We start from the raw sequence: 14,724 nt of genomic DNA, 5'->3' as shown, positions 1-14,724 counted from the left end.
CACTACTTGGGTTAGTGCTACACCGACTTCCAGCTGTTCTCTGGACTTTGCCCTTATCAGGAGATCGTCCAAGTAAGGGATAATTAATACGCCTTTTCTTCGTAGAAGAACCATCATTTCGGTCATTACCTTGGTAAAGACCCGAGGTGCCGTGGACAAACCAAACGGCAGCGTTTGAAACTGATAATGACAGTCTTGTATCACGAACCTGAGATACCCTTGGTGTGAGGGGTAAATTGGGACATGCAGATAAGCATCTTTTATGTCCAGGGACACCATGAAGTCCCCTTCTTCCAGATTCGCTATCACTGCTCTTAGTGACTCCATCTTGAACTTGAATTTCTGTATGTACAGGTTCAAGGATTTCAGATTTAGAATAGGTCTTACCGAACCGTCCGGCTTCGGTACCACAAATAGTGTGGAATAATACCCCTTTCCCTGTTGTAGGAGGGGTACCTTGACTATCACCTGCTGAGAATACAGCTTGTGAATGGCTTCCAATACCGTCGCCCTTTCTGAGGGAGACGTTGGTAAAGCAGACTTTAGGAAACGGCGAGGGGGAGATCTTTCGAATTCCAACATGTAACCCTGAGATACTATCTGCAGGATCCACGGGTCCACCTGTGAGCGAGCCCACTGATTGCTGAAAATCTTTAGTCGACCCCCCACCGCTCCTGAGTCCGCTTGTAAAGCCCCAGCGTCATGCTGATGGCTTTGTAGAACCCGGGGCGGGCTTCTGGTCCTGGGCAGGGGCTGCTTGCTGCCCTCTCTTACCCTTTCCTCTGCCTCGTGGCAGATAAGACTGTCCTTTTGCCCGCTTGTTTTTATAGGAGCGAAAGGACTGCGGCTGAAAAGACGGTGTCTTTTTCTGTTGGGAGGGGGTCTGAGGTAAAAAAGTGGATTTGCCGGCAGTTGCCGTGGCCACCAGATCCGATAGACCAACCCCAAATAATTCCTCTCCTTTATATGGCAATACTTCCATATGCCTTTTGGAATCCGCATCACCTGACCACTGTCGCGTCCATAAACTTCTTCTGGCAGATATGGACATCGCACTTACTCTCGATGCCAGAGTGCAAACATCCCTCTGAGCATCTCGCATATAAAGAAACGCATCCTTTAATTGCTCTAGAGTCAATAAAATACTGTCCCTATCCAGGGTATCAATATTTTCAGTCAGGGAATCCAACCACACTACCCCAGCACTGCACATCCAGGCTGAGGCTATTGCTGGTCGGAGTATAACACCAGTATGCGTGTATATACTCTTCAGGGTAGTTTCCAGCCTCCTATCTGCTGGATCCTTGAGGGCGGCCGTATCTGGAGACGGCAACGCCACTTGTTTTGATAAACGTGTGAGCGCTTTATCCACCCTAGGGGGTGTTTCCCAGCGCGCCCTAACCTCTGGTGGGAAAGGGTATAATGCCAATAACTTCTTAGAAATTAGCAGTTTTCTATCTGGGTTAACCCACGCTTCATCACACACGTCATTCAATTCCTCTGATTCTGGAAAAGCTACAGGTAGTTTTTTCACCCCCCACATAATACCCCTTTTTGAGGTACCTGCAGTATCAGAGATCTGCAAAGCCTCCTTCATTGCCGTGATCATATAACGTGTGGCCCTATTGGAAAATACGTTTGTTTCTTCACCGTCGACACTAGATTCATCTGTGTCGGTACCTGTGTCGACTGACTGAGGTAAGGGACGTTTTACAGCCCCTGACGGTGTCTGAGACGCCTGAGCAGGTACTAACTGGTTTTCCGGCCGTCTCATTTCGTCAACTGACTTTTGTAATGTACTAACATTATCACGTAATTCCATAATTAAAGCCATCCATTCCGGTGTCGACTCCCTAGGGGGTGACATCACCATTACCGGCAATTGCTCCGCCTCCACACCAACATCGTCCTCATACATGTCGACACACACGTACCGACACACAGCAGACACACAGGGAATGCTCTTATCGAAGACAGGACCCCACTAGCCCTTTGGGGAGACAGAGGGAGAGTTTGCCAGCACACACCAAAAGCGCTATAAAATGTATATAAACAACCCTAAAAGGTGTTGTTTTTGTTATATGCGCTTTAAATATATAAATATCGCCAAAATATGCCCCCCTTCTCTTTGTTACCCTGTTTCTGTAGTGCAGTGCAGGGGAGAGTCCTGGGAGCCTTCCTCACAGCGGAGCTGAGCAGGAAATGGCGCTGTGTGCTGAGGAGAATAAGCCCCGCCCCCTATCCGGCGGGCTTTTCTCCCGGGTTTTGAGATATCTGGCCTGGGTTAAATACATACATATAGCCTCAATGGCTATATGTGATGTATTCTTTGCCATCAAAGGTATTAAATATTGCTGCCCAGGGCGCCCCCAGCAGCGCCCTGCACCCTCCGTGACCGTTCAGTGTGAAGTGTGTAGCAACAATGGCGCACAGCTGCAGTGCTGTGCGCTACCTTCATGAAGGCTGAAGAGCCTTCTGCCGCCTGTTTCCGGACCCTCGATCTTCAGCATCTGTAAGGGGGGATCGGCGGCGCGGCTCCGGGACGAACCCCAGGGTGACCTGTGTTCCGACTCCCTCTGAAGCTATGTCCAGTAGCCTAAGACTCCAATCCATCCTGCACGCAGGTGAGTTGAAAATCTCTCCCCTAAGTCCCTCGATGCAGTGAGCCTGTTGCCAGCAGGACTCACTGAAAATAATAAACCTAAAAACTTTTTCTAAGCAGCTCTTTAGGAGAGCCACCTAGATTGCACCCTGCTCGGACGGGCACAAAAACCTAACTGAGGCTTGGAGGAGGGTCATAGGGGGAGGAGCCAGTACACACCATGTGATCCTAAAAGCTTGCTTTTGTGCCCTGTCTCCTGCGGAGCCGCTATTCCCATGGTCCTGACGGAGTCCCCAGCATCCACTAGGACGTTAGAGAAAATTCAATAACCAGTTATGGTTTATCTCCTTATTCTTACATAACCTTGGCAAATGTGTGGATGTGTCCTTTTAGTGTATATGAGCTGTAACTTCCCTTATGCTGATGTCACATATCTCCACGTCAGATGTTTACTGCATAATGACTGTGCCTCTGTGACCCATAACACAAATACCAGCACTGCACGACGCCAGTAACATGTTCCATGGTATAAGCTTCTTAAAATTAAGAAGTAGACGATGTGTGACTCACAATTCACTAAATGCACCCAACGTGATCCCACGCTGCAAACAGGGTGCAAATCACATCAATTACTCCTGAGGCTATTACATACAAATATAGCGTTTCTCAGCACTGAAGAACAAAACTGACTCTATAATCAGAGTGTTGGTAAACCCTTGCTGCTGGCACTTGTCTAGCACTTACCTATAAACTCCTAAGGTCTTGTTTATTTAAGGGGAGTTGAGTGGGGTGAAATTGCCTATTGCAAAAAAGGACAGCATCATGAAGCAAGCTCAATGTGTGGACTTATGGGCCCTACACACTCGGCGATCCACCGCCGAGCTGCCCGACGGCGGACGCGGCCAACCCAGCGGCAGGGGGAGGTGACGGGGGGAGTGAAGTTTCTTCACTCCCCCCGTCACCCGGCTCCATAGCAGTGCATGCTAATATGGACGAGATTGTCCATATTGGCCTGCATGCATAAGCTACCCAACACCAACAATTAACGAGCGCGGGGCTGCGCATCGTTAATCATTGGTGCCTACACACTGCACGATATGAACGAGTTCTCGTTCATTAATGAAAGAGAACTTACAGATCTCACTGCATGATATGAAAGTGTGTAGGGCGCATACGTTTTCCATAAAGCTGAATCTGACAGGACAATCTTTCCACATTAGTTTGACAAGAGACTCACAAAATCAACATTTAGTATGTGTCGGCCTAGCCCCACCTATCGCACGTGTGCAGTTGTTAAACAGGTGTGTAATAGGTGCTCTGACCATACTGTATTTACCAGCTCCCTGACTGTAAAGGGCCCTACACACTGGTCGATATATTTGAAAGATATGACCGCAATGATTCATCGTTTGAACATGTCAGTCAATTTGGACGATATAGATGTTTGTACTCATATCGTCCAGTGTGTAGGCTTTAAATCGTTGGTGGGAAAAAAAGAAAAGAAAAAAACAACCATCGATAATATCGATGGTCGATAATATCGCCTAGTGTGTAGTGCCCTTTAGGGAGACTCCCTGAAAGAGTAGCAATCTCCCTGACTCCATAAAGAGTCTAGCAATCTCCCTGACTGCACTTTACCCCCATTATGTAGCTGTTATACACTTGGGAAAAGGAAATCAGAGATATAAAAACGTACATGGGATCCTAGGCACCATTCCCCTGTAACTGGTTATAAAGGTAGTGTCATTCTAGCACCCTGCACCTGTCACAACCCGCGCAGTTCCTCTTTCCTGCCCGGGGTGTTGCTCTCTGCTCTGGTGCTTTTATCACACTATGGTAGGGGTGGGCAAAATACGGCCCACGGGCCGGATGCGGCCCGCAAACCGATCCTGCCCGGCCCACTGCCTCCCACCAGCGAGCAATGACAACAAGCGGCCCGACCGGCTGAGCTGCTTGTCATTGCTCTGCACAGTACCTCCAAGCTGCCAGCGGCGCCTTTCTCCCCTGCTGCTGCGTTGTAGCAGCCTCCTCCAGAGTCCCCAGTGACAACGGCTGTGTTCAGCCGAGAAGGGTGCGGGGCTAGGTGCCGATGAGGGGGCGGGCTACACGGGACCTCAGGGGGCGGAGCTACACGGGACAAGAGCCAGACTGCTACAGATCCATCCTTCCTGCCACTGCCAGCCAGATCAATAAGTTAATGGGAAAAGTGAAAGAGAGAGAGAGAGAGAGAGAGAGAGAGAGAGAGAGAGAGAGAGAGAGAGAGAGAGAGAGAGAGAGAGAGAGAGAGAGAGAGAGAGAGAGAGAGAGAGAGAGAGAGAGAGAGAGAGAGACTGTGTGTGTGTATATTTGTGTGTGCGGGTAGTGGCGTCAGACTGTTTTTAGGTTTGGGGGAGAGATCTTTAGCTCTCATTGTACCAATCCCTTCCGTGTTCTATCACCATGTCACCCCCCCGTGTTCTGTTACTGTGTCACCCCCCCCCCCCCCGTGTTCTGTCACCGTGTCACACCCCCCGTGTTCTGTCACCGTGTCACCCCCCCGTGTTCTGTCACCGTGTCACCCCCCCCGTGTTCTGTCACCGTGTCACCCCCCCCCGTGTTCTGTCACCGTGTCACCCCCCCCCGTGTTCTGTCACCGTGTCACCCCCCCCGTGTTCTGTCACCGTGTCACCCCCCCCCCCCCCGTGTTCTGTCACCGTGCCACCCCCCCGTGTTCTGTCACCGTGCCACCCCCCCGTGTTCTGTCACCGTGTCACACCCCCCGTGTTCTGTCACCGTGTCACACCCCCCGTGTTCTGTCACCGTGTCACACCCCCCGTGTTCTGTCACCGTGTCACCCCCCCCCGTGTTCTGTCACCGTGTCACCCCCCCGTGTTCTGTCACCGTGTCACCCCCCCCCGTGTTCTGTCACCGTGTCACACCCCCCGTGTTCTGTCACCGTGTCACACCCCCCGTGTTCTGTCACCGTGTCACACCACCCGTGTTCTGTCACTGTGTCACACCCCCCGTGTTCTGTCACTGTGTCACACCCCCGTGTTCTGTCACCCCCCCCGTGTTCTGTCACTATGTCACACACCCCGTGTTCTGTCACTGTGTCACACCCCCGTGTTCTGTCACTGTGTCACACCCCCGTGTTCTGTCACTGTGTCACACCCCCGTGTTCTGTCATTGTGTCACACCCCCCGTGTTCTGTTACTGTGTCACACCCCCCGTGTTCTGTCACTGTGTCACCTCCCCGTGTTCTGTCACTGTGTCACCTCCCCGTGTTCTGTCACTGTGTCACCTCCCCGTGTTCTGTCACTGTGTTACCTCCCCGTGTTCTGTCACGGTCACACCCCCCGTGTTCTGTCACTGTGTCACCTCCCCGTGTTCTGTCACTGTGTCACCTCCCCGTGTTCTGTCACTGTGTCACACCCCCCGTGTTCTGTCACTGTGTCACCTCCCCGTGTTCTGTCACTGTGTCACCTCCCCGTGTTCTGTCACTGTGTCACCTCCCCGTGTTCTGTCACTGTGTCACCTCCCCCCCCCCCGTGTTCTGTCACTGTGTCACCTCCCCGTGTTCTGTCGCTGTCAACCCCACCATGTTCTCACCATGTCACACCCCCCCCGTGTTCTGTCACTGTCACCCCCACTGTGTTCTGTCACCCCCCCTCCCCGTGTTCTTTCACTGTGTCACACCCCCCGTGCTCTGTAACCGTGTCACACATCCGTGTTCTGTCACTGTCACCCCCACCGTGTTCTGTCACTGTGTCACACCCCCCGTGTTCTGTCACTGTCACCCCCCTCCCCGTGTTCTGTCACTGTCACCCCCCCCCCCGTGTTCTTTCACTGTGTCACACCCCCCGTGTTCTGTCACCGTGTCACACATCCGTGTTCTGTCACTGTCACCCCCCCTCCCCGTGTTCTGTCACTGTGTCACCCCCACCGTTTTCTGTCACTGTGTCACACACCCGTGTTCTGTCACTGTCACCCCCCCCTCCCCGTGTTCTGTCACCGTGTCACCCCCACCGTGTTCTGTCACCGTGTCACACACCCGTGTTCTGTCACTGTCACCCCCCCTCCCCGTGTTCTGTCACTGTGTCACACCCCCCATGTTCTGTCACCGTGTCACCCCCACCGTGTTCTGTCACTGTCACCCCCCCCGTGTTCTGTCACCCCCACCGTGTTCTGTCACCGTGTCACCCCCACCGTGTTCTGTCACTGTGTCACCCCCACCGTGTTCTGTCACCGTGTCACACCTTTCCCCAGGGGCCATAAGACACTGGATAATTTGCTTGCTGCACAATAATTATCCTAAATAAAATGTTAATGTGTAAAAAGGCTCTCTACCTGCCGTAATGTGTGTAAAAAGGGCTCTACCTGGTGTAATGTGTGTAAGTGGCGCTGTGTGGCGCAATTTGAATAATGGAGACTATTGTGCAGCCTAATAGGAATCTGTATTATTTTTTCCCCACACCCCTTCCACATAAAGCCACGTCCCTATATTTTTGGCAAGTGGGGCGAGCTGCTATTTTGTATGTGACCCTCGGATACTGACAGGAAATGTCAAGTGGCCCCTCAGCTGAAATAATTGCCCACCCCTGCACTATGGTCTGTATTTCAGCACTGATATAAAGACCACAGTGTGCTAGAAGCAGAGAGTGACACCTCAGGCAGGAAAATGGAACTGCACAGGTTGCGACAGATTCAGGGTGCTAGAATGGGGTGGTATTCATGTGACCGCCGGTCAGCTGACCGACAGTCACATGACCTCCTTCCCTAGCCCGACGGGTCACTATCCCGATGGTCGGCATGCCGACCAACAGGGACTATTTCCACTCGTGGGTGTCCACGACACCCATAGAGTGGGAATAGAACCCGTGGCGACCGCAGGTCGCCACCAATCCCGCAGCGTGACGAGCGCAGCAAGCCCGCAAGGGGCTTGCTGTACTCGCCCCTCCCCGCCGGGATTCCGGCGTCGGTATGCTGCCGGGATCCCGGCGTCGGTAAGCTGACCGCCGGTCAGCAGTACTACATCCCTAGAATGAACACTAGCTCAACTTCTCGGCCCTATTGGCTGGCAGCGGTAAGCAGGGTATCCGTTCACATGGTCGACCATGTTATAGTCGACAGTCATTAGGTCGACCACTATTGGTCGACATTGACATGGTCGACATGGACACATAGTCGACACATGAAAATGGTCGACACATGAAAAGGTCGACATGCATTTTTTTACTTTTTTTACTTTTGGGGAACTTTTCCATACTTTACGATCCACGTGGACTACGATTGGAACGGTAATCTGTGCCGAGCGAAGCGGTAGCGGAGCAAAAGCACCATGCCCGAAGCATGGCGAGCGAAGCGAGCCATGCGAGGGGAAGCGGTGCACTAATTGGGGTTCCCAGTCACTTTACGCAAAGAAACGACACCAAAAAAAGTTAAAAAACTCATGTCGACCTTTTCATGTGTCGACCATGTGTCCATGTCGACCATGTCAATGTCGACCAATAGTGGTCGACCTAATGACTGTCAACCATAACATGGTCGACCATTCATACCGGAACCGGTAAGCAGTGCCAGGATTGCCAGACCACACGTGCACGGCTACAGCCAGAAATAGCCAACGCAAGCAACTTTTGATACACTGCAAAAAGCTTTATGAGTTGTGATAACGCATTTTGTGCTTGATAAATAAACCCCACTCTTTTGTACAGCAGTACACACGTACAAAGATTTCAGCTATATGCTCCAGTTTGCACAGTATAGCAAAAGGAACAGATGCAAAATGTAAATTCCCCTTTACATCCTCTCTACCTTCTTCAGGGCAATTTGATAAATTCAGGAACTCTACAGCGCATTGGCTGCCAGTAAGTCACAACAGCGGTCATACTTTGGCCACAAGGAAGATGGAAAACCCAGAAGCAGCCTGGAGGGTATAAGTTTGGATGGTCGACCATGTTATGGTCGACAGTCATTAAGTCGACCACTATTGGTCAACACTTGAAAAGGTTGACATGGCTTTTTTTTTTTATAGATTTTTAGATTTGTCATACTTTATCATCCACTTGGACTACGATTGGGAACGGTAACCTGTGCCGAGCGCAGTAGTAGCGGAGCGAGGCACCTTGCCCGCCATGCAAGGGGACGCAGTACACTAATTGGGGTTCCTGGTCATGTTACGGGAAAAAATTACACCAAAAACTGTTCAAAAATCCATGTCGACCTTTTCATGTGTCGACAATTAGTCCATGTCGACCAATAGTGGTCGACCATTCATACCGGAACCGCCTGGAGTAGTTCCTCACTGTCAATCCACAAAAGTAGAGCAAACAGTTAAAAGCACGTGTGCTCCAAAAAGTCTTGATCAAGACTTCATCTCCCTGCAAATATGTGCAGAGGCTTTCCATTAATATAAAAGACATTCCAGTCTTATTAAAAATGGTTAAAAGACCTCTATAGGGCTACACTTTACCTGTAGCTGCAGCTCACGCCACAGAGTTTTATTACTATTATTATTACACAGGGAATCAGGAGAGCGTGACTGTCACATAGTTGCTGCCGCCGGGCACTGCCAGACAGTACATTAGCCATTATAATATGTGTACAGAACTAATGTACAATTACCTCATCAGTGTTTGGTCTCATTTCTATAAACCAATATTGTTAAGCAATTATTTACCACAGCTGTCCATACCCACAGATGGATTTAGTAAATTGCCATCATATAATGTAATAATGATCCACTTCATATTATACCATGAGTGTAACTGTTTATGCATAACCACAAACAAATGTATATTAATCCTGGCAAATCATTATATCAATCATTTTAAACTTGTGTATTACAGTAAAGGCCCCATACACTAGAGTGATTATGCCCAATTTCAGCCCAATTCGGGCATTCGGCCCGATATAGTGGGTGAAATCGGGCATTTTTTAGGTGTCTCCGGGCCGATCATCAAGGATACATCGGATGCAAAAGGACAGCATCCGATGTATCCTGGGCGATCCTGCCAGGGTGATCGCCTGCGATCGCCTCCAACATGAGGTCGCTCTAGTGTATGGGGCCCTTCACATATCACACAGTGCTTTACACACAGGCAAGTTCCCATATAGCACAGGAGGTAGATTTTAAAGGGTCTGGGACTCCAGGTCGACAACAAAAAGGTCGACACACCTTAGGTCGATGCCAATTGGTCGACACACCTTATGTCGACATGGACAAAAGGTCGACATGGACAAAGGGTCGACAGGAACAAGGTCGACATGGAAAAAGGTCTACATGAGTTTTTTTATGTTTTTTTGGTGTCGTTTTCTTCGTAGAGTGACCGGGAACCCCAATTAGTGCACCGCGTTCGCTCGCCATGCTTCGGGCATAGTGCCTTCGCTCGGCACAGATTACCGTTCCAATCGTAGTCCACGTGAATCGTTAAGTATGAAAAGGTTCCAAAAAAGAAAAAAATTGTGAAAAACTCATGTCGACCTTTTGCCCATGTCGACCTTTTTGTCCATGTCGACCTAAGGTGTGTTGACCTTTTTGTTGTCGACCTGGAGTCCGGATACCGATTTTAAAAGTGGTCATATTTTATAAACATTCACGTCTGTATGCATAAACCCCTGCAACTATATAAACAAGCTTAACGACAAAGAATGCCAATGGGGATATTTATTAAAGTGCCAAAATGCACTAACAAATATCCATCAGCTTTCATCAATCTACTGCACCTAAACAATGAATGTAAATATCAGATTGCTACAGTCGGACACTAAGTAACAGCCCATCAAAATGACAGAACAACAGGACTGGCAGCTGTGCGCGCACGAACGGCCTAACACTGTAATTGCTCCATCGGGCGCCATCTAGTGGCCGCCGGTGCGCAAAACACTTGAATTGCCCCTATAGATGTAAGGAGCAGTGTTAACCTTTTATTATATAGGATTAGCAAATATTTCAATCATATCCTTTTCAAGCCATTCACAAATATACAAGTTGTAGACGGTTTGTGGCCTACAGGACCGGGGCTTACACAGTCAGAAAGACAGAAACCAATGACCTAGGACCTCTGACCTCCAGATTTACTTTGACATCTTTATCAGCAAAAATATAAACTCAAATTAAAATAGCTACAATAAACAGTGAAAACAGTTTTAGCAAGAAGCAGGGATCATGCAAACACTACTGATTGCACTTCTGCTGTGACTAATTTCTAATATGATAGGTACAGGGGCTCCTTGCAACTACTGACCTATTAACCCTGAGGTCGGGGTCGCTTTTGGGCAATGCTGAAAAAATGCACCTTTTATAGAACTTCAATCTAATAAATTTCTCATGAAAGGCAGTTACTGTCACTGGTGTAGTGAGGTTCTGCAGCAGCTGTCACAGACTCATGTTACAAGGTGCAAGCAGTGCCAATGGCAGCCTAGCCAAGAGATGCTCCAGCAGCAGCAGGTGGGTCTCTGTATAATGGGAGATGCACACAGTGCAGCAAAGATGGAGGGATAAGGAGCATCAGAGAATGCTGCAGAGGGGAGGGGTGCGGTGCGGGGGCAGTTCCCTGGGACACAGTTATCCCCCCTCCACCCACACATCTTCCCCCCTGGCTCTCACCTGCACAGCCCTGGTGAAGAAAACCCCTGCATCTGAGGCCAGCTTCTTTACGTTGAAATCCATGATGTCAGCAGCTACTTGCAGCAAGTGTCCTGCACTCAGAACCAGGCTGCATCAGCTGCTGCTGCTGCTGCTTCCAGTCCCAGATCTTCCCACCCACTGCTGCTGGCCAGGGGAGCTCAATCATCCGCACACAGCATCCAACCTTCTCCAGCATCCATGTCATCCGGCATCGACTAGTTTACCTATTAAAGGAAAAATGCCATATCCTGTCTGTGTTTATAGTTAGGCTTACCATACTGTCCCTTTAAACCAAGACACGAATTAATTACACAGGTTCTGTGGCTGGCTGACTTCAAGCCTGCATTTCACATAGTTTTGATCAGCCATAGAATCTGTGTAATCCATGAGCCTCCTGGTTGAAAGGAATGGTATCGTAAGATTGCTAAGCAAGTCTCAGATGTACTATAGAATATATTGACAAAATGCACCCTCCTACTTCAGCTACCACTTAAGTCCTATAAATATTATTATTATTATTATTATTATTATTATTATTATTATTATTATTATTAAGTAAGGGGGTATCCAATTAGCCTTGATAACGCGATTGTGGAAAAAAAACAGCTAATTGCAGCCTGTGCGCTTCTGTTTTTCGCACCTATCGTATTCCAAAATGGAGAAAATGGAATTTTGCAATTCTAGCTGGGACATTACCAGCGCTCTGTGAAACTCCCAGCTTCTCAGATGACAACACCAGCCGCTACCACCTACAGGGGATACATACGATATCCCGGCGGCCGGGATGCCGGCGGTCACATGACTAACTGCGGCATCCCAACAATGAGGATCCCGACATTGGACAGGAATAGGTATATTACCCCTCTCCTGACCTCAAACACCCCCCTTACAGCCATAGCCCTAAACCCGATACTCACCTTCGGATGTCGATATATTGAATCCGCTGAGCGAAGTGCCGTGTTGATCTGCTGAAAACGCTACAGACTGTGGTCACCGACACAGATCTACTTATGTCCCAGGTGTATTTCTATGCGTTACATATTTTACTTTTCCTAGTTATGCGTGCAAAATACCAGGCAGTATGCTATTACCGCTTACCAGCTGTCAGTGCTCCATTACTATCAGAGACAACTCAGTGTAGCAATAAATCTTTCAATGTTCCAGTGTTATTTACCATCAATGCTGCACTGTATCACTGATCACTGATGACATCTTCATTCAAGATACATATGAATGTGTTTTATTAATGTGTACTTTATTGTCTTATTAAATTGATTTTATTATACACTGGTAGTATCAGCCATCTGTTATCCATCGAGCGCAGCTATTCCCTTTTTTTATATCCCATACTTACCTACTCTCCCGGTATGTGCGGGAGACTCCTGATTTATCTGGTATCCACCAGACACCCAAAAGAGTGGGTGGATCTCCGTATAAATTAGAGATGAGCGGGTTCGGTTCGTCGAGATCCGAAACCCCCCCCCCCCCCCCCCCCCCCCGAACTTCACGTGGTTTACAAGGGTCCGAGGCAGCCTCGGTTCTTCCTGCCTTGCTCGGTTAACCCGAACGAGGCAAAATGTCATCATCCCGCTGTTGGATTCTCGCAAGATTCGTATTCCATATAAAGAGCCGCACGTCGCCACCATTTTCACTCGTGCATTGTAGATTGAGCGGAGAGGACGTGGCTACGTTCTCTGCCTGAAAAGCTCAATATCTGTGCTCAGTGTGCTGCATTGTGGTGACCACCAGTATATAGTGCTACAGTACAGTAGCCCATTGCTGTATCTTGCTGCTCCATGTCAGTTCCATCCAGTATCCTCATCAGTGCTCGCTCAATATCTGTGCACAGTGTCAGTGCTGCATTGTGGTGACCAGTATATAGTAGTACAGTACAGTAGCCCATTGCTGTATCTTGCTGCTCCGTGTCACTTCTAGTATCCTGAACAGTGCTCAGTGTCACTGGTCAGTGTCAGTGCTGCATTGTGGTGACCAGTATATAGTAGTACAGTACAGTAGTCCAGTGCTGTTCTCGCTGCCCAGTATCAGTTCTAGTATCCTCATCAGTGCTCGGTATCACTGGTCAGTGTCAGTGCTGCATTGTGGTGACCAGTATATAGTAGTGCAGTACAGTAGTCCAGTGCTGTTCCCGCTGCCCAGTGTCAGTTCTAGTATCCTGAACAGTGCTCAATATCTGTGCTCAGTGTTAGTGCTGCATTGTGGTGACCAGTATATAGTAGTACAGTACAGTAGTCCAGTGCTGTTCTCGCTGCTCAGAGTCAGTTCTAGTATCCTCATCAGTGCTCAGTATAACTGGTCAGTGTCAGTGCTGCATTGTGGTGACCAATATATAGTAGTACAGTCCAGTAGTCCAGTGCTGTTCTCGCTGCCCAGTGTCAGTTCTAGTATCCTCATCAGTGATCAGTATAACTGGTCAGTGTCAGTGCTGCATTGTGATGACTAAAAGTCCAGTGTCTTGTTCTGCATCTTGCTGCTGTAGGGTGCTGTGGTAGTGTCCTGTCACTGTGCATAGGTCATCATCATTCCAGTCACAGTGGTATCTGGTATCTATCTAGTGATTACTGCCGTCTAATTCCAGATATATTACTGGCATATAATTCCACACATTAAAAAATGGAGAACAAAAATTTGGAGGGTAAAATAGGGAAAGATCAAGATCCACTTCCAGCTAGTGCTGAAGCTGCTGCCACTAGTCATGACCGAGACGATGAAATGCCATTAACGTCGTCTGCCAAGGCCGATGCCCAATGTCATAGTAGAGAGCGTGTAAAATACAAAAAGCAAAAGTTCAGTAAAATGATGACCCAAACATCTAAATTAAAATCGTCTGAGGAGAAGCGTAAACTTGCCAATATGCCATTTACGACACGGAGTGGTAAGGAACGGCTGAGGCCCTGGCCTATGTTCATGGCTAGTGGTTCAGCTTCACATGAGGATGGAAGCACTCATCCTCTCGCTAGAAAAATGAAAAGAGTTAAGCTGGCAAGAGCACAGCAAAGAACTGTGCGTTCTTCTAAATCACAAATCCCCAAGGAGAGTCCAATTGTGTCGGTTGCGATGCCTGACCTTCCCAACACTGGACGGGAAGAGGTGGCTCCTTCCACCATTTGCACGCCCCCTGCAAGTGCTGGAAGGAGCACCCACAGTCCAGTTCCTGATATTCAAATTGAAGATGTCACTGTTGAAGTACACCAGGATGAGGATATGGGTGTTGCTGGCGCTAAGGAGGAAATTGACAAGGAGGATTCTGATGGTGAGGTGGTTTGTTTAAGTCAGGCACCCGGGGAGACACCTGTTGTCCGTGGGATGAATATGGCCATTGACATGCCTGGTCAAAATACAAAAAAAATCACCTCTTCGGTGTGGAATTATTTTAACAGAAATGCGGACAACAGGTGTCAAGCCATGTTTTGCCTTTGCCAAGCTGTAATAAGTAGGGGTAAGGATGTTAACCACCTCGGAACATCCTCCCTTATACGTCACCTGGAGCGCATTC

General features: G+C 48.9%; 1 protein-coding gene across 8 annotated transcripts in view; it reads right to left on the bottom strand.

Annotated features, from left to right (window-relative positions):
* Positions 1-11,431, bottom strand: part of SH3GLB2 (SH3 domain containing GRB2 like, endophilin B2) — a 130,856-nt gene extending 119,425 nt beyond the window's left edge. For 4 of the 8 annotated variants that reach the window (XM_063936492.1, XM_063936498.1, XM_063936497.1 and 1 more), the window contains exon 1: positions 11,190-11,430. In XM_063936492.1, the coding sequence (XP_063792562.1) occupies positions 11,190-11,252 (63 nt within the window). In that variant the 5' untranslated portion in view covers positions 11,253-11,430. Of the gene's footprint in view, positions 1-11,189 lie in introns of all 8 variants that reach the window. The other 4 variants (XM_063936493.1, XM_063936495.1, XM_063936494.1 and 1 more) reach the window with 2 other exon arrangements.
* Between the last annotated feature and the right edge of the window lie 3,293 nt (positions 11,432-14,724).

This window comes from Pseudophryne corroboree, chromosome 8 (genome assembly GCF_028390025.1).
Source record: "Pseudophryne corroboree isolate aPseCor3 chromosome 8, aPseCor3.hap2, whole genome shotgun sequence".
In the NCBI taxonomy this organism is placed as follows: domain Eukaryota; kingdom Metazoa; phylum Chordata; class Amphibia; order Anura; family Myobatrachidae; genus Pseudophryne; species Pseudophryne corroboree.
Note: the sequence above shows the minus strand (reverse complement) of the source record. Positions and strands in the feature narration are given on the sequence as shown.